Raw genomic sequence first — 26,111 nt, 5'->3', positions numbered from 1 at the left:
AGAAGGAGCAGAAGCAGAGCTCTACATGTCAGCAGTTTCCAAACCTCAGACCCACTGCTGGCACACCCGAGCTGCTGACTTCCCAGGTATGTACCAGAAGCAGGGATGTGCAAGTTCCCTTCTGGTGTTCATAGTGTGGTCCATGAAACCACACTTAGGTAATTACCACTGTGGGGTATGTGATATTAACATGAACTTCACCATGATGTTGGTATTATACACATGACCACGTGACTGGTCTCTATCAGAGGCTTTCTTGGGAGTATACTATAAAGAACATAATCAATCTGAAAGTCTCTATAGCCTACTTCAGTATTTCCCACTTGTTTATTTTAATAAACATAGTGCTATAAATCTCTCTTTAAGGATTAATATTAAAAGCTCTACACTACTTATAAAATAGTGTTGAAACTAGAATCTGGTGGTGGCTCACATCTGCTCTCTCTTGGCAGACAGTTCTTTATCCTTTATAATCTGCTCTCCAGTTTTGCCATTTAAAAGAATCCCAGCTTCTGGGCAGGTCAAAGCTATCTAATCCTTAGAGTAAAACTCCTAGAGACAGAATCTACATCATTCCTCGATAGACCAATCTGTAATTAAAGAAGTTTAACAGGTCTTTTACGGCATCCCTCTCAGTTAAATGCTGCCTTACGGGTCATTAAGCCAAGGTTCTCTCATAGCTTCATAATGGTGACTAAGTATCTACTCAGGACCTGTGCCTCAACTGCTAAACAGGATCAGCTTCCTCGGAGCTCCACGACAGAAGAGCAGCTGCCAAGAGCAGTACTAGGTAGGGCGTCACAAAAAAAAAAAAAAAAAAAAAAAAAAAAAAATGCCAGAAGGCTCCAGTACATTTTACTAAGGTGTCTTACAAAAAAAAAAGAAAAAAAAAAAAAAAAAAAAAAAAAAAAAAAGCCAGAAGGCTCCAGTACATTTTACTAAGCACTGGAAATAATGTGTCTTAGTAATCGTCATAAATAGTCTCAGATCTGTATCCACGACAGCCCTGAAGTGACTCAGCAGTACTAAGTAGGACATTAAGGAGAAAGCACAACAAACTGATGAGTAGTGAGCAGATGAGGGGGATGACCTCGCTCGGGTTTCTAGGAAAGGAAGACACCAGCTCCGCCTGCTGCTGCGACAATGGGGCTGCTGTAACTGTGGCCTTCTATTGCAAAGCTTCACATGCACATTTCTTAGCCCTTCCTTCAGATTCTTCTAGGTCCTTCTTTGATCATGATATGTCACTGATTGCCACGATGACTTTATCTATTACAATCTAATTATTCCATTGCATAACTGCTGAAATCAACTTGGAATCTGAGTACAGATTCACATTTTCTTTCATACAACATTCACTAGTAGTTGTAACAATATTACCCTGGAAAACTAACCACTAACCAGGACTGATCAAGCCTCAGTCAGTAAGCCAGGGACTCACACAACGCTCTTTCTTAAACTAGAGGATGACAACATAGCAGAGGCAAAGTCTTTCTCTGGGTTTTACAACCAGCTTAACAGATGTTCTCAGTCATGCATCAACACAGCAACAGAGAGTCCACAGCTGTTGCTTTCCACGATGGGTTCAGAATGAGACACAAAAATGTGCCCACACTGAGGGGAGACACTACCAAGAGCCGAACCTTGAAGAAGGCCTCCATGAGCCTCTGGTCGGGGTGCAGGTCCTTCCACTCGAGTTTCTGGTATGCACTATGAAAGGCATAAAGAATGAACTCTGGCATCTTGGGTGCTGTGCACGCTTCACAGTAATGCAGCAAGTGCAACAGCAGGGCTCCTTCATCACCTGGCAACAGCTTGTCTAGAATTTTAAAAGAAAATATAGCTCAAGGTATATGGCTTCTTTAAAAAAATAAAAAGAGAGGAAGAAAAAGAAATGTTAACACAAAACACAAACGTGAACATAAAGGTCTAAGAGTCTCAAGGTGATTAGCTTTTCTTCTTCAAAACTTCTAAATGGCTTTTAGCCCAAGTACATATCTACAGCATGTTGCTCACTCGTGTATAGATACATATCTACAGCATGCTGCAAAATAAACCGGGATGAGAGCAGGCAAGATGGCTCAGTAGCTAAAAGTGCTTGTTGCTGGGCATGACAACCAGAGAACCAACTTCCACCTTCCACAAGTTGTCCTCCAAAGACTCCATATACCGCTCCCCCAACACACACACTAATTGTAAAAGTTACATCCTGATGAATTATTACTTCACATTGGCTTTTGATTCATTTTTATTTTATGTAAATAGGTGTTCTGCCAGCATGTCTATGTACATGTGTGCGGTGGCCACAGAGGTAAGAAGAAAGTGCTGGGCTTCCTGGAATTGGACTCAACAGATGGCTGGGAGCCATAATAGGAGTGCTGGGGACTGAGCCAGGTCCTCTGGAAGAGCAGCAGCGTTCTGAACCACTGAGCCCTCTCTGCAGCCCTAGGATTCCTCTTATTTAAAAGGTGGGGAGCTGAGAAGGTGGCTCAGTAAGTAAGGCACTGCTGCACAAGCTTGGGGGTCTGAGCTGAGGTTCAGAACACCCACATAAAAGCTAGGTGAGGGCAGCATGTGCCTGTAACGCAGAGCTGAAGAGTCTAACCAACACAGAGAGCTTCGGTGAGAGTCTTACAAACAAAAAGTAGGAAATGACACAAGCAGATATTCAACACAGACCTCCACATCTCTACATGAAGGTGTAAGCATGTGAGCTCACAAAGAAGGAAAGAAGTAGGAGAAAGCAAGAAAAAAAAGAACCCCCATGTCTTACTGGGTTAGGGTGTGTTAGTCCGGTTGTTATGGAAACCAGCAAGGATGTTCTAGAGTACAACTAGAAGTAGCCAATACTCAACAGGAATCTATGGAACTCCTGTAAATGACTGAAGGGAAGGCACAGGAAGCACCCATGACACCTTCTTACCTTTAAAACTCCCATGCAGTGAGCCCACACAGTCAGTGAAGAGCTGCACAATGCTGGAGGCCACCACAGTGTCACTCTCCAGCCAGGGGTAATGTCGCTGATGGCTATTTCAGAGGAAAGAAACACATGCTCAGAAATGAATCTGCACAGGACAGAGTTAAGTCTCAGACCACTTGTCCAAAGTTCACTCGGTGGCCTTCAGAGCTCCTGGAGGCAAAGGCAGAGGGCAATGGCAGCTGCAAGCAGCTTCTCCCTCCTCTCACTCTGTGCCAGCATCACCAGCACCTAGACGTGTGACCACGGAGAGCAGAGAATAAGCTTGTAGGCTCGCTCCTTCTACACGTGGGCCCAGCGACTAAACTTAGGGCTTCAAGCTTGGAGACAAGCAGCTTTTTGTATACATAGTGCCATTTCGCCAAACCAACAATAATATACCTCTACTCAGATCATAAACAAAAAATGAAATAAAATTCATGTTTGTTAACAAATGACTTAAATTTACCACAAGAGGTAAGCAAAGAACTTTTCTCCTAAAATTGCTGTGTGTGCACTCAAGCACATGAATGTGTGTTTGTGTATGTGCGCATGTATTTGACTAAAAAGATGTCAGACTCCCTGAAGCTGGAGTTACAGGTGTCTGTGAACCACCTGACATTGGTGTTAAGAACTGAACCCCAGTCCTCTCCAAGAGAAGTGAGCATTCTTAACTAATGGGCCATCTATCCCTCACAAGAACTCCTTTATGTGAAATTCTGCTCCTCATCTGGAAAGTTCAATATCAATAAGCTCCATTAATTTGTAGAATTAATTAACAAGCTGTCAAGCCTATTATGAAGCCAGTCTATACCATCCTGAAGCTAACAAAGTATTCAAAGACAGTCTTCTAGGAAAAGCAAAGATCCACAGTTTCAGATTTTCTCTGACCTTAATACAAGGACCTAAAGTCTGGCCCAGCTTTGGCAACAATGAACCAGCTAGGAGATTTGAGTAAGACATTAATGTTTCTAAGGACACCTTATAAAACATTGCATTTGCCCTACTGTAATTTCTATAGTCCTGGGTCCATTTAGTCTATTTGTTAACAGAACAGAGACCCACAGCACCAGTGAGAGCATCTTTACAACTCTCTATATTCTACACACTTGTGAAACAAAGCTTTTATTTAACTGCAGAGTTACATGATTAAGGTTTCATTTCCAACCCAATAAATTGATATATTACTTAATTACAAAAATAGCTAAACTCACAGAAAATGCTGAGACCAATATTTATAGAGCTACTTTATAGAAAAAACATTTTTAAGTATGTAAACATATTCAACTTCCTTACTGTGAAAAATTGGAAATTAGTGTTTCACTTTGTTCCAAATTAATATTAAGATAATATCACTAATTACCCAGATGAATAATTACATAAATAAAAATGCCTTGACTTTATCAATTTAAATGTCACTATATTAAAAATTCAATCTGTGAAATCATCATGACCTATATATTAAATATATTAGAACTTTAAGTAAATAATTTTTTAAAAATATGAGTATATGAAAAACTATTTACCTTTCAGTGTCCTCTATAACCAGGATCCAGGGCTTAAAAAGCTCGATGATCTGCGAGTACAGGGTCCTCAGCACTGAAAGAGCACAATCGTTACAGACGAGGAGGAGCTCATGCTGGCCATCGGTCACATTTTACCCTAACCGTATGCAAAGCCTACCCCTGTGTGTACGGCCTTTGCAGCTGCAGAAACGGCATGGCCAATACAACTATGCACGCTTCCCTTCTCATCCGTCACAGTGAACTGACTTTCATTTCTGTGACACACAGATAATTTTATAATGCCATTTCCAAGATAAATGCTTTATATCAGAATGACAATGACTAGGTAAATGACAGACATACTCCTCTTTGCACCAACCCCCACCCCACCAAGTCGGGGCCCAGACAAGCTACAGCAAGCACCCTGCACTCACTGTGGACGACTGTAAGAATGATGAATATACAGGCTTATACCTGCACCACATGTTCCTATCCCTCTGACATTTGAGAAGAATCTCTTAATGAATCTACTTCAGACCCCGGAACAGAAGGGCAGCTGGGCTCTCCGCCATGCTGGAAGCACTCTACCTTCCTTGCTGCGGGCAGCTGGGTCCTGGGCCAAGAAGGCTATTTCTAAGTCAGTCAGCCTTTTCACAAGGTATCCCAAAAATGTCTTCACATCAGCCATGTAAGGACTCCACTTTGAGAATAGTCCAAAGCTTTTAAAGTCCAGTTTGGATAACCGAAGCTTATAAAAGAAGTCAGAAAGCCACTGTACTGTCTCCATTACCTAGAAGAGATGGCCGACCAAAGACTGCTCACTGAACGTCTGCTTTAGTCAGTGTTCTTCCCCACTCCCCTTCTTCCCTGTTGCTGGAGATGAAACTGAAAAGCTCATGAGCAGCAGGAAAGCACCCACTGACCGTGCCTTCAAGCCCTTTACAGCACAGTGCCACGACAGACTGCGAAGGGAATATCCATTTTTGACAGATTACAAAGGGGGGGGGGAGTAGGTTTAAACTCTAAAGCAATGAAACCTTATTTCAAATAAATTCTCATACTTTCCTTATTTTTGAGGTTGTTTTTTGTTTACTTGTTTGGTTTGGTGGTAAAGTCTCACAGACGAGCCAAGCTGGTGTCAAACTCAAAAGGCTTTAGCTTGAACCTCCTGACCTACAACTGTAGGGCTGTGCGCCACCACACCTGGCTTCAATTAAGTTCTTATGTGAAGCCACCACAGATAAAGTTGGTAAAATGAAGGGCTCCGTGGGAGCCGTGGAGTGGTCTCAGGGATGACTCTGACTCAGATGGCCTTAGGTGGGAGGGAAGGTTTATACAGGGGATGCTGGCATTGCTCTGTTCAGAAAGGGATAGAACTACATGCAGAAGCATAAGAGAAAAACAGTCTAGAGAAAGGGAACAGAGGAAGCAAAAGTGAAAGAAAACTATGGAGCTCTTACACACACACACACACACACACACACACACACCAGAACAAAACAAAAACACAAGCTTTTAAATGTGCTCTAATTGTTCAATTGTTTAAAACAAGAGAAATGGGAAAAAAACTGCAGAAAACTGTCAGAGCAAAAGCTACACACCTGCTTGTCTGACAAGAGAACATCCGAGGCACTGTGAAGCACAGAGCTCTCCACGGAGGCCGCCCCCTGCTGGCTGCTTGGAGCGTAGCAGCCCAGGGCTCTCAAAGTGGCTTTCCAGCACTCAGGACTCAGCAGCTGCTCTGCAGAGCCTAGAGAAAAAGACAGAGACAGCAGTCTGTGTTTTTCCAAAATCACTTTTACAACCTGAATCAAAGGCCATGTGTACTTTATAAAGTGTGGTGGGTGGTGATGGTGACAATGACGATGACAAAGACAATGATGGTCCAAACCAAATGTTTAGGGATATGTGGTATAAGAAGAACAAAGAGACAACGAAAGTGACTTAATGGGAGTGGGCTCCATTGAAGCCACTGGACTGGAAAGTGAGGGCAGGGGTGACTCCACCCTCCTACTGTGATTGAGAAATTTTATTAATGTGAGTGTGCAGTGTGTGTGTGTGTGTGTGTGTGTATGTGTGTATGTGTGTGTGTGTGTGTGTATGTGTGTATGTGTGTGTGTGTGTGCGTGTGTGTGTGTGTGTGTGTGTGTGTGCGTGCACGAACTCGCGCATGTGCGCACATGTCTCCTTCCACCATGGGTTCTAGGAACTGAACTCTGGTCATCAAGCTTGAGTGGCAAGTACTACCTGCTGAGCTATTTCTCTGGCCTCATCTTAACATTTCTAGATGGCACCTGTGGAGAGGTAAATGTGCAAATGTGCTAACCATCACTGAGCACATGAAGGCACTTACTCTGCATCAGCAGCCTGAGGACGTCATTGTACTGGTCAGGGAACTGGTAGAGCAGGAGGTGAGTCCAGTGCTTACAGAAAAGATTAAATGGCATCAGAATATCTTCTTCTGGTTCAAGGCCCCAGGCAGTGAGTGCCAAGTGAATGGACTCCAGGAGCCTGGTACGATCAGACAGAGGGGGTTTAGTGCTGTTTAACCATTGCTGAACATCGAACTAAAAAGAAGCAGAAACAAGAAGCCGTTTATTTATGTCAGAAAATTAGATGTAGCAGAGAGGTTTGTGCAAATTTAAAAACCAAAGTCAGCCTAGCAGTACCTGTCTACTAACACAGGGACTAAGATGTGCACGGAGACAAGGGATGGGCGCCAGAATGCCACCATCCCCACTCATTACCCGAGCTCTGAGGCAAAGTCAGAGCCTCAACCTCAACATCAAACTTACTCAGGGTTGGGAAAGGCCCAGATCAGAAGCACAACACTCACCTTCAATGTTTACAGCCCTAGATTTGACACCTAACACCTCCACTGACCACCAATTCACTATCCATGTACAATCCCACTGTTTCTGGAATTCCACGCATTTCTGTCTTCAAAGAACATCTGAGACCTGGTCAGAGCTTCGGAACTGCCCATTTGACAGTGTCAGAACCAAGCAGCACTGAAGAGCTTACTTAACAACCATGGTTCTACTGACATACTTCCCTACGTTTATGAAAACCCAGACTGTTAGGATCCCCCAGTTCTCCACACTAGAAACACCCCTCGGCTGTGCACTGAAGTCAGTCTCTCAGCCCTGCTTCATCGCCGTCACACAAGCAAGGTTGAAGCGCTGATACTCTCCACCACTCAAGTCCCTGCTGTGCTCTCAGAGTCTTCTACTCAAAGTGAGGACAATGGAAGCTGCTTAGACTGGGCTTATTCAAAATGGAGTCTGGCTCACAATAACTCAGATCAAAGAACATAGTTACAGATTCAGGATAAGTTTAAAAGGATTATTAAACTCCTATTAGGAATGTTTCATGACTGTACTGTTTTTAAAGAAAGCTAGGATGTGATCCTTTGGGGAGTCACCCTGTGTGCAATAAGTCTGTCTATACAGTGCAGCCATACCCTTTCCCACAAAGCGGGGCTGTAAAGTCAGCCTATTCAAAGACCATGCAATGTGTAAGGACCGGAGGCCAGTCTCCGTGGCTCTGCAGCATAGGAAGCAGCGGTCATCCCCGACACTCCGCACGACTCACGAGCACCTTGGTGAGCAGCATGAAGACCAGGTCACTGTTGTCCTCGCTCAGACACTTCGCCACTTTCTCATACAGTGGGATGAACTCGGCAGGCGCAGCATTGGGGGTGAAGAAAGGAGAGAGCAGAGAGCACAGCCGCCGGTTCTTTAGGATGGTCTGGAGCAACTTTCTGCACTCCGACTTAGTGCCGCTAATAAACACCTGGGCAAAATCAGAGACGAGAAGAACGGTCGCTCAACTTTCCCTTCCCTCTCATTTTAAGCAATCAGTCTTCAAGGGTACTAAATAAGGTGAACAAGTTTTGCAATCAAAAATATAAAATAAAAAGATACAACAAACTATGTGCCTTTAATCAAAACACTAGGGAGGCAGAGGCGGGGGGGGGGGGGTGTCTCGGTGAGTTTGAGAACAGCCAGTTCTACATAGTGAGTTCCTGGCCATCCAGAGCTAAAAAAAATAGGATTTTATCTCCATAATAATAATGAGTGATAAAATAATAAATTAATGTAGTTCAATGGCTAAAATGCACTAGAGTCTAAGTGTCTTTTTAAGCAGCTCAGGTTTAGGAAAGTTTTGCTAATGTTGATCACTACAAAAGTAACAGGCAGGGGCTGGAGAGATGGCTCAGTGGTTAAGAACACTGACTGCTCTTCCAGATGTCCTGAGTTCAAATCCCAGCAACCACATGGTGGCTCATAACCATCTGTAATGGGATCTGATGCCCTCTTCTGGTGTGTCTGAAGATAGCAACAGTGTACTCATATACATAAAATAAATAATTTTTAAAAATAACAGGCAGGGCTCATGGTATGGCTATATTAAAATTTTAACTTCAGTGACACAAAAAAAATCATAAAATGAAAGAAAACTGAACTAGAAAAATATATTATTTTCTAAACACTAGACTAAAAACCATCCAAAGAACTCTTTCAATCAAATCAAAACCCAAAAAATGTACAAAGGAAAAGAATCAGCAACACACACATACATACATACACACTCACATACTCACACATCCACATGCTCACACACACACACACACACACACACACACACACGCTACCAATAAACACATCAAAAAACACATAATTTGAAGGAACTTGAGCTGCAGAGAGCTGGGAAAACAGCTTGGGAGAAGAATGCATGCTGCGCGTGTTTGAGGGCCTGTGTCTAATCCCAGCACCACATGAAAAGCCAGATGCAGCGGCTGTGTGCACCTGAAACTGACAGAGGTTGGGGGTAGAGACATGAAATCACAAGGTGACCAGCCTAACTCAAGATTCAGTGACAGAACATGTCTCAAGTCAGAAAGTGATAAAGCTCTGGCCTCAATGCATACACATATTTGTGACACACACACACAAAAGCAATACAAATTTTAAAATAAATAGCAATACTGGGTACTGGACTTAATTCTCCCATGCATGCTGAGCAAGCACTTTACCACTAACCTATGACCCCCTAACGTTTTGGGGGTTTTGTTTGTTTTATAACTTTTTTGAGACAGTGTCTTCCTAAGTTGGCCAGGTAGGACTTGAACTTATTCTGTGGCCTTAGGCAGGCATTGAACTTTTTATCCTAAGTACTGGAATTACAGGCTATGCCACTAGGACTCCTTCAGCTTGATCGTTTTCAAGAGATATGATGGGAGTGGTATTTAACTATACAGAGTCAGAGTGAGCACAAACTTTAAAAATTAATCAGAAACTATTTTGCAAATGATAAAGAAACTTTAACAATGTAATTGTTAATAATACCAACAACCTATGCCAAAATCTTATATGAATATGAATAACTTTCATATATAAATAGCTTAATCTTTCTTGTAGAAGAAACAACATTCTGTGCCAAAAATTCTACCAACATCATAGCAAGCCAACAGTTCTCAAGAGGCTTCTGATTGTAGGTAGTCAAGACACTGTGGGGACTCACTGCCCGTCCACACACGGCTAACAACCAGGAACAGCCTTACCTGCCCCAAGATCTCGATGCATGAAGTGAAGAACTGCCTTGTAGGAGGATGGCGCTGAGTCTCATCGCTGACATAGTCCACAACAGTAAAGAAAAGGCTAATGCCAACTTTCTGAACTCCGGGTGTAGGCTGTAACTTGTAAGTGTTGACTAAGGCCCTGTAGAAAAGCATGAGCACGGTATTTGTCTGCAGTAAAGAACCATATTCCCAGATGTTTCTTGGATTTCCTAAACTCCTCAAGCATTATCTGTAAGTCTCCAGAACCCTGTGCAAACAGCATCTTAAACATATTACATGTGGCAAGTGTGTATCTACCAATTACCTAAACATTCACTTCAGAGACACAGTAATGCTGTTATACTTTCCTAGAGAAAATAAACATCAGCTGCTATTATAAGGACAATGAACATTTTGACATTTATTAAAGTTCAATAAACATTTTGACATTTATTAAAGTTTTCATATACTGTATGTAAGTCAGTTCCTTGATTTTTGTATGTTTTGAAATATTAGTATGTTGATCTCTCTACATTTTAAAATCTAAAATATGCCTGAGGGTGAGAAGAGCACCAGGCACACGAGTGGTACCAGCACATACACGCTGGGAAACACTAGTGCACATAAAACAAATACATCTAAGATTTTCTTCTAATGCTCACACTTTATAGTATCTTCCCAGTGATAAAAATACCAACCTGTGGTTAACCTGATCTAATCCTTCCCAAGGCCCTACACAGGGGCCTTCAGTGTCCTCTACACACCATCCCCATTTGCTGAAGGGATCAGTGATATTAAATTAAGATAACTTCCTTCCGAGCTCTGTCCTTCTGGGTTTAGGATAGATGAATGGATGCCAGGAGCTCTCTGAGAAACCACAATGGTCACATGCAAGTTAAAAAGGCCTCATTCCTGTAAGCAACGGCAGTGAGCTTTATTTTACAATCTGAGTTGACAACAGTAACCTTCTGGGTGAGGATGACTCCAGGGTAAGCAGAAGAGGTAAACCCCCATCACTGAGTTCCAATGCACAGGATCATCTTACAGCTCAAGGGTTTGAAAACTTTTGCTGGAGAGGGCCAGATAGGAACTAGTCTATGTTTATAGGATATAAAGCAAACATCACATCTGTTGTTGAAGCTCGTAAGTCACAGCCTTATGAGAGACAGAGATGGTATTCTCCAGTAAAACCATTTATAAAAATAGACAGCTAGCCAGATGGGCCCCAAAGGCCCTCATTTACTGATTTCCATAGGAGGTAAGGCAACATGCATGATTACTATCAGCAGCAAAGCCAACTTTGAAATGACCGGCCGTAGGACTCACGTGATCAGGTTTTCTGCATGCACAGCAGCCTCCACAACATTTAGTGCTGGGGGCTGAGCAGCTTCTGCTTGGAACTGCTTCACTTCTTTTTGCAGAACATGGACTTGCTGGCTTATTGCTTCGTTCTTGTGCAAGCCTTCAAACTAATAACAATTCAAGGAATCAGCAAAATTTTTGTTATTATTGTTTGCTTCTTTTTTTAAATGGTCTAATAACTCTATAGCCCAGGCTGGCCACAAACTCATAGCAATCCTTCTGCCTCAACCTGCCAAGTGCTAGGGTTAGAGGTATGATCTATCACAGGCAGCCCTCAACAGCCTGGTTTCCTCCTAATACTTCTAAAATGGGGTATTTTATTACAAAAACACTGGCATATGATGCAGAGAATATTATTATAGTCAACAATATAATTTAACCAAACTCGATTAAATGTAAAATGAATGAGGAAAATATGTCAAAAACTATCAAGGATTATTCTAGCACGAGACAGAAGCAGAAGGATCATGAATTCAAGGTCAGCCTGTGCTACAAATAGAGACCCTAACAACTTAAAAAGAAAAAAGTGAGGGTGAGGGACAAAAATGTAGCTCCATGTGACAAGAGTACTTGCCAAATCAAGGCTGTAAGTTCAATCCCCATCACTTATAATAGGGGAACTATTTAAAAGTCATTTTTTATGTAGAATCAAATTGAAATGAAATATAATTTTTTTTATCATTTGTGTGTTGTATAAGGTCTCATATAACATTGCTGGCCTAAAACCCACTATTTAACCCAGGTGAATCCTGATTCTCTTGTCTCTACCTCTCAAGTACTTGGACTTCAGACATGTGCCACCACACCTGGCTTAAATGCATTTTCTTATAAAAATACCAAAGCTTATGTCTATATATTTGCTTACAAACTGATGATGACGAACTAACTTATCAATGGTTAAGAATATATTTGACAAAACATATTCTATTTTTCTCATGTTTCACTTGTTCAAATCCTATCAAATACAGAACCAACATATAACATCTTCCCTGACTGAGGCCTCTCCTTTTTCTTTCCTCCTCCTCCTCCTTCTCTTCACCCCCCTGGAGAGAGTTGGGACGGAGGGCTGACACAGGTCTGAGTCTCACATGGCCCCAGGATCAACATGCTCTCCTAAATACTACAGGCATCATACTGCAATAACTAAGAGCCTGTTGCCGAAGAATGGAGCCTCTTTAAAGGACTGGATCCACTGGAGATCTGGAGAGATGGCCTAGGAGATAAAGTGCTTGTCATGCAGTGAGGACCTGGGCAAACCCTAGTACCCAAGAGCAGCATGGTGGTATGCAGAGAGAGCCAGAGTCCTCCCAGTAGGCTTAACTTGGTAAGCACCAGTGAGTGAGAGATCCTGTCTCAAAAGAGGACGGGGGATGTCACTTGAGGCTGTCCTCACATATGCATACAAAAGAACTAGATTCACTTAGAAGTGACCACTGTTTCCGATGTCATCATCTCCCTGGACTTGTGGCTGTTCTCTGACAAGTCCTGGCTGACTCTTACATCCATGAGCTGTCCCTTTAAGTGCTTTACTTTGTTCCAGGAACTGAGAGCTACTCACAACTCCTCACGAGCTGGCTCGTGCCATTCTCTCACCCCTCACAGCAGTGCCCACTCTCCCACTTACTACCCTGCTTCCCTGTATTGTATCTTATTTTGTTGATTTATAATTGTGTGTATTTTTGTTTAAAATGACAGATGTTCTGCTAATAGCATCTGTATCTTCCTCTATGCTAGGTACACATGTTGCCTGAATATTTGATTTTTCTGTTTTCTAGATGAGAAAAACAAAGGGTTAAGACTGGAGAGACAGAGTGTGTGTGTGTGAGAAAGAGATTAACACGCAAGGGGGTGTTAGTATTCTTTAAGAGAAGAACTAGGAATATAAAAGCACGGTTTGCCTAAGAGAGACGCACTTCCAGCACTGTACAAGCTGGGCACAGCAGCGCACACCTGTAATCCCAGGATTAGCTCAAGGTTACCCTCGACTATACAGCAAGTTTACCACCAAGCACACCGTGCTGGGCTTCGGTTCTAGGGTTTGAATTCGGGTCTTCCATGCTGCAAGACAAGCTCTACGGACCTTAACACGGATGCCATGAGTGAGCTGGTGGAACTGTGGCAGGTGACAATCACCATCCTCCAGCACACTGCTGGGACTGCACAAAGCTGCCACTGTCAGCACCCTGTAAACACAGCTCCCTCCCTGGTAACCTTGCCTATGATGCCATTAGTGCCAAGTCCTAAATGACCGGTAACAACCTGAACCTTGATTCTCAGCCACCACACCCCTGACAGACAACCAAACACGACATCTACAAGGTCTGTGCCACAGTGTCCAGTCAGATGGTAGCAAAGAATGCCAAGGGTGCCATTCCTTCATGCAGAGAGCAGGAAAGTTGGGCTGTGAACACCACACAAAGAAGATCCACAGCCCAAGGATACCACCGAGGCATTCCCAAGATCCTACAGCAGCAGCAGCAACAGGCAAAAGGCCTCCCCATGACATCCATCCATGTTTGATTCTCTGAGATCAAGGCACACACAACAGTAAGAAATAAGCCCACAAGAGTTTTCAAACAAAGGCCATCCCAGTGAGAGATAAGGATTTGACTTAGGATGATAACAATGACAGTTGTAGCTTTGTCTTTTACCCAAGGCCCTAAAGAAGCTGGGACAGGATCCAGACGAGGCCAGTCCTAGTCAACAGGTTGTGAAAGCATGGCCACTACTACCAGAGCTCCTCAAATGTTGAGGCACCTAATGCTGCCCACTTACCCTGAGCTAGACAAACAGCCAGAATCCCAGGACAGAGAGAACACCAAAAGTAAATCCTCAGCTGATTCTGGTGGGGCTGAGGGATCAGTGCCAGCAAAAGCCTTGGAGCCAGACAGACTATGCAGACAACAGGCTGGCCCCCATGCAGAGTAGGGTGATGTACAATATGGCAGGCCAACCAGCCTGGTGTAGCCTTCCTCACACCAGCTCCAAGTGACACTCTGCTCATCTCCCTCAAGAGCTCACACAAGTTCCAAGAATTTGGGGAGCTGGGCATTCCTTCCTCTCCTGAGATAGCCCTTGAGGACTGGCCTTGCAGACTCAAGAGTCTCTTCCTTCCTGCCCTGCTCTCTGCTTCCCAGCAGTGATGTTGTCAGATCCCCTAGTGTCAGGTGCCCTTCCCCCTCCAGCAGCTCTGCAGCCTTCTATCCTCTGGTGTCCCCTACACCCACACAGAAAGGTGGCACTGCAGGGGCCCCATTCTCCCCATCCCGAGACTGTCCTCCTCACTCCTCTCGCCCCTTATCTGGGAACACTGCTTTGCCTCTCTTCACTCTTTATTTCTTTTGTATTTTCTGTCCCTGTGACAAGAACTGACCATCAGCTAGCTATACCCTGCTCACCTACTGCACTTCTGGCTTCCCACAGCCCACACATAGACAATGACACTGATCCTGTAGACTGTTGGCTATCCTCCACACCCAGGCTTAAGATCCCCAGAACTCTGAACGATAAGTCAAGATGTTTATAGTTCTCTGTCCTGCACATCTTTTTTTTTTCTTCCTTTCTTTCTTTTTCTTTTTTTCTTTCTTTTCCTTTCTTCCTTCCTTCCTTTCTTTCTTTTTAATCTTTTGGTGGGTGGTGGGCAAGGGGCACTGGGAAAGGAAGCTAGCTTGCAGAGAAGATGATATCTATTTTAGTATATTTTTACAACTTCTCTAAAGCAATGTGGTAGGAAAGGGGAATGAACCCAATCAACTGCATGTCAAAGAATGAACAACTGGCCAACTGATTGGTTCCTGGTACATTGAACTGACTCTTAGAAAACGTGTGATGGGTTGTATATGCTTGCCCCTGGAAGTAGCATTATTAAAAGGTGTGACCATGTTGGAGTAGGCACGTCACTGTGAGTATAGGCTTTAAGACCTCATTCTTGCTGCCTGGAAGTCAGTCTTCCACTAGCAGCCTTCAGATGCTGCCATGCTCCTGCCTTGATAATGGACTAAACCTCTAAACCTGTAAGTCAATCCCAATTAAATGTTGTCCTTATAAGAGTTGCCTTGGTCATGATGCCTGTTCACAGCAGAAAACCCTAAGACAATGTGAAAAATAAGAAAGGAGCTTCATGGGAAAAAATCTATCAAAAGTCTATCCTTTTAAAAATTGTGTTTTTCCCACCAGAGGTAGTTGCTAACACAGCCTTCCTCTAACTGACTGTGGTTTTGTCTGTGCATTTTTGGTATTCATTTTAGGATATGAATAGATGCATAGGATATCCTAGGCCAGGATGCACCCCAAAGATAGATATGAGGTTGCTTCGTGGTTGGTGTCAGTGGCTTCTAACTAAAAGAATTCCGTGTCACAAGTGCTGACAGCAAAAAATCTTCTGGAAAAGCTCCAATTGGGCACCCTAGGCCCAAATTCAGGGCAACAGTTATTAGACCAGAAGGTCATTGCAGATGTATAGCCTATCTAATCACAAAGAATATGCTGTGCTTTTTTTTTTTAATGATTATTACTTTGTTTGCCATGTCTATATATACATGATATGCATGCATGTATATATGTTCACAGCATGTAAGAGTCATGTGTACATGTGTGTTCACAAGCATAAACAGATGCAAGGGAAAATGCACTAGAGTTTGATGGCAGGTGTCTTACTAGATCACTCTCCACTTCATATATTAACAAGGTCTCTCACTTGAACCTAAGATGCTAACTGGGTTAATCTTCTAGCCAGCTTGCTCCAGGGATTCCCTGTGACTGCCTCCAAAGCACTGAGAACAGGGGCAGGCTGCTGCATCTGTCTTGCATTAACACGTGTGCCAGGCACCTGGCTCCTCAAGAGTGCACAGCAAATGCTTCACCTACTAGGCCGTCTTCCCAAGCATGCCGTATTATTTTATCCCAGATTTCACATTTGTATGCCCCCCACAGGCTTTGTTACTTCAGTGGTGGAAAAATTTTAAGTACCTCAACTGTAAAGTGATTGTTGCCTCTAGATTTTCATAGCTGTCACATAGAATGAATGAGAACACCCAAGAAACAAGGAAGACTGAGACCAATGCATACCCCCCTTGACATCAGCCCTAAGCAGCCATGCTCAGGATATCAGTTTTAAAGCCTGATCTTCAAAAGCCTCTTTACCGATAATGAAGGGGATTATGACTATGGTTGGAATTCCAGTTGGCAACTGTGTACAGAGAATTTGACACTAGCCCAGCCCTTCCAGTTCACTGACCAAAGGGGACACACACTTAGCTGGCTGAAAGCTGTGCGTGCTGCCATCCAGCCTGATGGCCACAACAGAAACAAGTACTGAGCACTCAGCCTCAGAGGGCCAAGCTACAGTTGGCAGCCATGACAACAAAGCCTCTTAGGTAGCTTTCCTACTAAATATGTCCTAAGTAAGAGGAAGGGCGTGGTGAAAAGAAAAGTGAGAAACACACCGAGTGTTATACTGGCCGCTGGAGTTCAGGAGGGACAGGTGAGCAGAAAGGAAAAGGCTTTTAGACAAATTTCATGAGCTGGGACAAAAGAATCTAGTTTAGTTAACAGAGAGTCAGAGGCAGTGACCTGGAGGGACCTGGTGGACAGCTAGTGCTAAGGTTGAACTTATCCTGAAGCAGAGCTGGGGATGGTGAAATCCTTCACTCTCAGAGCTCCCTCCCTCACATGGTGAGCAGTGGCATTGTCACCTTCTTGCAGAAACCTACCCAGAACTAGTCTTCATCTAACACGCAATGATTACATACCCTGTATAAATTCTGTTAATTTATCAATGTGTTTAAATGAAGCCCTCACGACTGTTACATTCAAAGTCTTAAAGAGCACTGGTCCTGTCTGCTCCACACAGCACATTTGTAAGGGAAACCTTTCACGGTAACTGTTTTGTAAGACTCACCAATGTTGTGTAAATCTTCACACTTTCCCCACACTAAGAACAGATGTGAGAAGGACACCAAGACCTGGAGCAAACAGATCAAAGCAGCACAGTGGGAGCCCTACATTCCAGTAATTTTAATGAGACAAACAAAGGCTGGACAAAACACGTCCTCTCACACGGTTTTACAGAATGGGAGTCCCTCGGTGGGTCTTTTCCACTTTCTATTTCTAGGAGTGGAAAAATTGTTCACTTGAGAATAAATCAATCCTGGGTCTAGCAAATATGCCCTTCAATACTAACTAACAACAAAAGAGCCCATTCATAAATCACTCCACTTCCGCGAGGAATATCACTGAATGAGGAAAGGCTGCTGCGGGGACTTGGAGACCACAGAAGAGACACGTCTCACTTCTCATAAAACACATTCAGCTCTGTGTACTCCAAATAAACTACTCAAGTTCAAAGACTTGCGGACAGCTGGAAATAAATATCCAGAAAATTTTTATTAAGAAAATGAACATGAAATCTTTGTAAATGGACCATTTATAATTATATTTGGAACATTTTGGTTATAAAATGACTTTTTTTTCCACGAAATTAATGTTTAAAAACTGATCTAGAACTAAACAGTCAATTAAAATCATTGATTCTATAATGGCAGTCAGATAGAAAGTAATGCATGTGTTCATTTAAAGACGATCTTACTGGCATTACCAACTCCTGTGGAGCACACTGCTTGTCTTCAGAAATGGAGTTAAAGCATCTACAGCAAATCGAATGGCTTGGCAGCCTGCATGTGAAAACACAGCTGGCTATGAGAAGTGGAGATGTAGCTCAGTGATAGAGCACTTGTCCAGCATGTATAAGGTTCTAGGTTCAATCCCCAGCAACACAACAATAGTAATAACAGCAGCAACAACAGCAGTGGAAACTGACTTGATGGAAGCATGATGATTTCTAACTGAACAATGTAGCTGTGTTACCTGGAAAGTCTGTTGGTAAATGTAAACTCATTCTCAGTCTGTAAACATTAAGTTTAACACTGTAAGCAGTGTCTCCAAACTGTACAGTACACAAAGGACATCTTGGACCCTGAAAGCAAGGCTATCACACATGCGACAACCTCTGCTCTTCAGGATGGGAGCCTGTGGTTAAGTAAAAGGTAAATTGGGATTTATACCTGAAGCAGTAAAGTGCCTAATGGACCAAAAAATATCATAAGCAAAGTAGAGTGCAGCTTACTAGGAAAAAGTCTCATCCAGATCACACATAGCCAGTCTCTGCAAAGTTGCTCAGACAGCCTGGGGAAGGAGGGCACTGTGGAGGCTGCCGATCACACATTCTGACTGGGAAGCACTGGCAGCACAGATACAAAAAAAGATAAGTCACAGAGCTCACGGGACTGAAAACCTGCTGACAGCCAGAGCTCATGACACATGCAGCATCACTGTCATGACCTAACACTCTTGCTCTCCTTTACTAAGTAACATTAGCAACTGCCATTCTTCTGAGAGAGAAGGCAAAGGACCGTGTGTGTGCATGATCTATCATCTTTCTGACCTCCCTTCAGCAGAAAGTTACTTTGAAAATATTTTCACAAGAGATTCCCTTTTGTCTCAAAATTAATAAAACACCAGGTTTACAAAAGAAATTTCAATCCAGGAGTTCGTACATACAATACTATACGATCTCCTTTTCTGCAGAGGAAGAGTTAAGTCAACGTTGGCTCTGCTACACCCTGCTCTGCTTGGCACTATTACCCACTGCCAGACCAAGGCTGTTCACGGGACAGAGCAAGAGGCCTGCCCCTTATATCTCAGAACTCAGGAAGTGGAGGCAAGAGGATCTCTATGTGCCTGAGTCCAGTCTGGTCTACAGCCAGGGCTACACACAGAAGCTCTATCATGAAAAACAAAAACAAAAAACAAAACAGCCCAGAACTTCATAATAAACCATCTCCCTCTTACTGTGGCCAGATGTATCTCAACATCTCCCTGTGCAGTTCTAACTCTGCCTGCCTTAACAGCCTTTTCTTCCAGCTTTCCACCTACCAGGTAACCTCTTCTCAATACTGCTGCCTGGTCTTACAGCATTGATAACTGAGGGGAAAGTCACTGAAGGGAACTAGCTTACAGAAGCACCTGGTCAAAGATTGCAGTGTTTGGGAGTCTGACACTATCTCAACTAACAGGTCAGTCCTGTAACATTAGATGCATACAAGTATGAACAAAATATCTGAAAAAAATCTCAAGGGATTGAAAAATACAGAAGTAACAGAAAAGAAATTTTAGAGGAAACAGTGTTCTGTGGAAAACAATATAGAATAAACTAGAACAGTTCAATGTGGGTTTGAAAGGATGGGATGGAGAGTTCTAAAAGACAATCAAGAGTGAGTGAATAAATGACTCAATTTTTTAAAGCCAACTCCAAGTATTTTATGCAAGTGTAGTCATGCAGCAAGCACTCCTTTCTCCAAATGTCCCATTGCCAGCTCGGGTAAAGCTGCAGAGGGGTGAGGTTCTATGTTGCTGCTGTAACAGTGACAGGAAGCTGGATTTTTTAAGCAGATTGATACACATTCCATGTATGTATGTATGGCAAGCTCTTCCCAGCTCTGTTTCCCTCACTTGTCCTGAGTAGCTACCATCAGCTTCAGTCCTGTAATCACTGGCAACAGCCTTCCCTGTGTGAACCCTGACCACTACTCCACAGAACACCTGAAACTAACCCATCTACACAGGGCCTAAAGAGCAACACAGAAATCCACTATGCCTTCTATGTACCCAAAGTAGCATCATCAAAATCTTAGGAGGTACAACTTACAAATTGGTTTTCCTCCTTTTAGAATTCCTCACTAAGTATTTTCTTGCAGGACACATCTGTCACAGAATGTGTTCTAGAGCTACATTTGCACACAAATAAGTCTTTTTGTTAGCTTGGGAAATTGAAGACAATCTAGTTTGCTCTCTAAAAGTGTTTCAGACACAGGTCCCACATTCTCCTTTGGATCTTTCTCAGCAACATGCCAATACAAGGGGCTCAATTAAAAGTCTCTAAATGATGAAGAAATGAAAGAACCTCACCTGAACTGTTACAACGGCTGCTCCTTGGCACTTCTTGCCGCCGCTGCCTTTGCACTCCAGACGCAGGGTGATCTGCTCCTCTCGGTTAACATACTGCTTGGGTATCACCTCCAACAGCTCACCATCCAAGGCAACCTGCTGAGACTCCCGCAGAGTGGCAGTTCTGAGAAGTAACCCCACGTGGGGAAACAAAGTCAAGAAAGGTTATGTTAGAAGTGATCAAGAGGTTGGGGCTAGAGAGAGGGCTCAGCATTCAATAGTACTGGCTGGTCTTCTAGAGAACCTAGGTTTAATACTCAGCATCAATACCCAGCATCCACATGGCAGCTCACAACCTTGTAGTTAAATACCCCACTACCACACATGCACAGTGGAGCTTAGCATGACAGTAACATATTAGCAAATACTCATGTATGTGTACAACATATAAGCATCAAATGCCTGAATCAAATGTAGCCAAAGAAAACTGTCAATAAAAGAAATGACTCACAAGGAATTTATAATGCTAAGCTTGTTTGTTAATAAAACAGTCTTGTCCACGTACACTCAAGAGTGATTGAGAACCAAGCCTTAGATGGTTGGCTCTTCTGTATGTACTATGTAAGTCTGAACAATGTCTCCTGCCCTTTGACCGAGCACCTAGGTCAATCTTCTAAGCACAGAGGGAGGAGAGCAAAGTGCTGACACAAGACTGTGAGCTTCATGTTGCCCCCTCTAATGCCACCTTCCCAGGATCACACGGTGCTCTGAAAAGCAGCACAGGAAACGTGAGACTGACAGCATGTGAGTGCCATGGAACATGAAATTAAAAGGCTCGATGCAGGAACTGGAGAGATGGCTCAGTCAGCGCATGCACCGCTGGATGGAGGATGCTTCGGGACACTATATATGCACTCAACTGTCAATTTCTGTCCCCTGAGATGGTTACGGCACAGACGCCAGCACTGTGATTATTGAACCAATGCTCCCCAATTATCTCTGATTGGTACTAAGGAACCTACAACTAGGCAAAGGACACCGGAAGACTGATTTCCCAGCCAGGGGTCCCAGGAGGAAAGGGAGAAGGTAGAAAAAGACCACAAGAAGGGAGAGGTGGCTATGAGGCAGAAGGTCTAGAAGAGCAGTGATGAGCAGGTCCCCAAGGAATTCGCCATGAGGACAAACATGGGGCAGTGCAAGCAACATGGGGACTGTGGCTGGAAGTAGACAGCTTGGAGGGCTAGAAGAGATGACTCTCTGCCCATAGCGTTTAAAACTTGTTAATAAATAGGTCTTTTGCATATTATTTGGGAGCTAGGATGAGAACGGATAAAGCTTTCATGCTTAAATTACAGCCTACAGTTGCATTCACACCTTACCTGGCCTGCTGCTGCAACAGACTGAGGTCTGTGCACATCAGCTGGGTGGCATCCTTCTGAGTCAACAGCACCGCTGAGGAAATGGGTGGCACAGGAGGCCTCATGGGGTGCAGAATAAGGGGAGGATGTGGAACCTCGTGCTTCTGTAAGTTACTTAGAACCCTTTCTTTAGCTGAAAGGAAAGCCATACTTACTCAGTCATGGGTACCAATGGGTGGTAATACACTAAGTAGACAAAGACCTGGTCTGTTAATTCTGAAAAGAATGTTAGAGACTTTCAGAATAGTTCCTTAATCAAAAAGCACTTAAGTGGACAGTTAAATGTGTGGTTCTTTCAAGTCTTGAATAAATCCCATAAGCCTAATAATAGGTTACTAGGAGGCAGGTAATCAGGAGCATAGCTGAAGAGATAGATCAGTCTATCAACTGCTGGTTATACAAACGTTATTATCCAACCCCAAGAACTAAGATTTAAAAAAAAAAAAAAAGGACTGTGCCCAATGGCCTGTGGATCCCTGTTCCATCTCACCACTGTGGTGAGACGTTCACCCTATGCTGTCATCAGGTGATAGGCTTACACCAAGGGCCAATATATCTCTCAGGGGGTGGGAAAACAAAGCCTAAGATAGGAACCCCAGCCTGGGTGGGAAACAATGCAGGTTGAGGCCAAAGTTGGGGTTTCCTAACTCCCAGGCATTCAGGCATCACTGGAATTCGCCTGTCCTCCCACAGCAGTCCTCAATAAGAGAAGACCGTCCTTGCTTGTCCATATTGTTTATTGGTAGTAGAGGATGCATACAAGTTCCTCAGGGTGGACCAAAGATAAAATGGCTTTTGCAGAAAGGAATGTCTGGGAAGGGAAGCTTATTGGTTAAATCCTTGGGGCCCATCTAGACACCCCATTAGCATGAAGAACACTGTGTTCTGAGCTATGTGGCTAGTGGATATGTTTTTCATGAGAGTTGTGGTCACGTGTTCCAGGCCAGGAATCTGGCTGAGAGTAGGTGAAACACCTACTGTCCTCAGGTGGGTGCCAGAGTTTCTGAACCCACTTGACCTTACCAAGTTTTGTGGCATGGTCCACTATTCTACAGTGGTTCACATGTATAGTCCAGGAATGGCAAGACAGAGACTATTGGACACTGGGACTTGCAGGGCAGCTGCACTAGCCTATTCAGTAAGCTCCAGGACAACAGGAAACTTGTTTCAAAAATTAAGGTACATAAAAAAAAAAATACACTCAAGATTGACCTCTGCTTCCACACGTGTACATGAGCACTAAGAAACACACACACACATACAGATATGCACACTCCTACCCCCACAACGCACATGGAATTTATAATCTAATGATTTAAGAGCCAAGTTTCATGATCTTAAATTACTAGATAGCCTTGTATGATGTGCTAGTTTGAACTTAATGTTAGCATGTGGTGTCTGCTGGACAAATTTAAACAACTAGATTATATGGATAATGAATGGGATCAATCCTGAGGAAGGAAGTTTAGTGTCTCTGTCCTGAGAAACTTCATAGAAGATGAGAAGGGAATAGGCATTATGAAACAGGACAGAAAACAGGAAAGCTAAAAGTGTAAAGAGTGAAATAGCTCACAGTTCTGTACACAGCCCATAGTGGCCGTGACATACTCAAGATAGGACATACAATAAGCAGCTCAGTCAGGGAAGGTGTTGGTGACTCATCAGTCAACAAGTCTCTACTGACAGAAAGACTCCCTCTTCCCTCAGTCTTCACCACACTCCACACAAAGCACCAACCATGGTGGGAGCTGAGGAACACGCACACCAGTCTGTCACCTCCCAGTTCCTCTCCATGCTACAGAAGACAAAGGGGAAGGTCAGGGAACTTCAAGTCACACACTGTCAACAAAGCTTAAGGACTGATGTCAACTTCCAATTTTGTTCCAGATACAATGGTGAATTTCCTATTCTTGTTGAAAAGTCAAAATAAAGGTGATAGCCATGATTCCATAAAGACATGTGTGCTGTTTGTCTCCCAATCAGATGGAAGCAGCATTCCAAAAGGTCAGCTGGAGCACTGAGCTTATAACTGCTATTTTTCCACTAAAACTATCATTCCTTACTCAAATATGGTAAAGCTGAAGAGTTATCATTTTATAAGATCTGTGACATTATAGCTTACAATTTCAAGAAAAATAACTAAGGGCTCTTTCAAGCACAATATATAACTCATAATAAAAGAAAAAAAAAGATGGATTATTTTTGTCATCGTCATTATCACCAGCATCAGTTGCTGCTGTTTTAGAGATGGCCTCACTTTGTAGATGAAACTGGCGTCAAATGCACAGAGGTCCCTCAGTCTCTGCCTCCCAAGTACTGGGACTAAAGGTGTGCACCTCCAGCCATAGCCAAGGGAATTTTTTAAACAAAAGAGAAAAAATAAAGTCAGGGCATACTTATCTATAATCACCACTATGGATCAAAACTGTTAAAATACTAAAGTCTAAAAAACAAATTGGAGAAAAGGAACCTGGCATCACAAGAACACTAGTCAAACCTTTCTACAATTTCAACTATGTACTCAACCACTTGATAAATCATATTCAATTATGTTATCATAATCTTTTTTGAGAAAAACCTTCCATTTATCTACAGATCCAAGCATTAGTTTGAAATTTCAAATTTTAACTGTCACTTTGAATTGAGAAATAGAGTACTGAGTGTGAGTGTGACCTCTACAAGCCAGACCACTGCCACCAGCTGTAACCTCAGGAGACCCCAGCGCACACCCGGGTTCCTTTGCTGCTTAGCAGAGAAGGTTTACAGTGAGTTGCAGCGGTGGCTGATATTACTGCATACACATGCTTTTACAGATGGGAAGAACGGAAGCACTTGGGTTTCTAGAGCTGCCTGGTGCTCCCCACTTAGCAAACTTTCGAAGGAGGAAATAATCATCTGTGGGTGCCAAGGGCCATGCAGGAGAAGCGACAAAAGGCTTAAGAACTCATGGAATGCAGCCCACAGGTTAGCACAGCCATATGGGTGGGCTTGTGTGGCATGGCCCTGAGGACTGTGCGTCCTGAAGACTTTGTGCTGTTGTGAAGTTCTGCTCTGCTTGCTGCCCTCACATCCTGAATCTAAGAAGAAGGGGCTTCCAGCCCCACCTGGGCCATACCTCTGGCTCTCACAATACAAGTGTTTGATCTCTTTCAGGCATTGCTGCTGGAGCAGATGATTCAGTCACTACCTTAGGAGAGAACTTAGAGTTGTAGATTGACAGCAGTGACCACCACCCTCAGAAAACATTTGGAAAGATAAAGTTGTTAGTGAAGCTGGGTTGAGATGTTTTTACTCCTGGCTCTGATGTAGAAAAATCTTAGTGAACACTCGGACGTTCAGACAGGCGCACTCTTACTCGCTAAGCTAGGGTCAGGCAGCAAGAACAAGGGCAGCCCCGGCCAACATGACTCTCACTGAGGCTGGACTGCTGATGGTTGGTTTCTTACACCATGTTTGCCCTCAGCTTCCCGATATGATTTATTAAGAACTGCTGATGAGTAGACATGCATTCTGAGGATGTAAAATAGATATGACTGATTTTTATACAAAAATTCAGATTTGTGATTCTCTTAAGATTTTTATAAGATTACTTTTAAAGACAAATAATAAAGTAATTACTTCTTTCTTTGTAATTGCAAATTGCTACCTACCAAGTAAGAGAAACTGACTGAGAAAGCTACCTTGCTTTCTTACTCTTTGTTAATCTATAACAAATTGCTTGGTTATGAATGTTCATTTTTTTAAAGAATAATTTGCTTTCTTTACTTGTACTACATAATGTTAATTCTTATAAAAGTAGTGGAAAACACACTGTTTATCCATAATCATTCACTAGAAGAAAACTAAAATGTAATCACATTGTAATTAAGTATTGCCTGAAAGAGTTTTCTGGGGTATATATACAAGCAGTGGAAGAAAGAATTAAAAACAGCGTGGCCAGAACACTGTCTTTCCCATCTACCAACTATGTGTGTATGTATAAAGTTTGTGCAAAAGGGAGTTGGAACACTGCTCCTTCCTTCCACCAATTGTGTGTATTTAAGTACATATGTGTAGAGGACTTGGGCCTGCTTGCTGCAGCTTTGCTCTATCCATTCTATGTGTGAATGTGTGTATATCTGACTGTAGGTCTACATGCAAGTGTATATATATATATATGTGTGTGTGTGTGTGTGTGTGTGTGTGTGTGTGTGTGTGTGTATGAAGTTACTGGACTCTGCCTTTTGTTTCAACCATTCAGTGTGTTTGTGTGTGTGTGTGTGTGTGTGTGAGTGAGAGAGAGAGAGAGAGAGAGAGAGAGGGAGAGAGAGAGAGAGAGAGAGAGAATTTCTCTCTTTCCTTTTCTTTCTCACCAGCCCCAAGGA

At 43.1% G+C, this 26,111-nt stretch overlaps 1 protein-coding gene across 1 annotated transcript in view; it reads right to left on the bottom strand.

The window, feature by feature from the left end:
- The window catches only part of EPG5 (ectopic P-granules 5 autophagy tethering factor), a 92,522-nt gene that overhangs the window by 13,258 nt on the left and 53,153 nt on the right, over positions 1-26,111 (bottom strand). The window contains exons 26-36 of the mRNA XM_080919765.1: positions 21,709-21,880; positions 20,351-20,513; positions 11,351-11,493; positions 10,028-10,184; positions 8,062-8,256; positions 6,815-7,028; positions 6,063-6,211; positions 5,050-5,251; positions 4,483-4,555; positions 2,924-3,027; positions 1,644-1,819 (exon numbers count right to left, since the gene is read on the bottom strand). Coding sequence (XP_080775891.1) covers positions 1,644-1,819; positions 2,924-3,027; positions 4,483-4,555; positions 5,050-5,251; positions 6,063-6,211; positions 6,815-7,028; positions 8,062-8,256; positions 10,028-10,184; positions 11,351-11,493; positions 20,351-20,513; positions 21,709-21,880 — 1,748 coding nt within the window. The remainder of the gene's footprint in view (positions 1-1,643; positions 1,820-2,923; positions 3,028-4,482; positions 4,556-5,049; positions 5,252-6,062; positions 6,212-6,814; positions 7,029-8,061; positions 8,257-10,027; positions 10,185-11,350; positions 11,494-20,350; positions 20,514-21,708; positions 21,881-26,111) is intronic.

Source organism: Micromys minutus (genome assembly GCF_963924665.1).
Source record: "Micromys minutus genome assembly, chromosome: 8".
Classification (NCBI taxonomy): Eukaryota; Metazoa; Chordata; class Mammalia; order Rodentia; family Muridae; genus Micromys; species Micromys minutus.
Note: the sequence above shows the minus strand (reverse complement) of the source record. Positions and strands in the feature narration are given on the sequence as shown.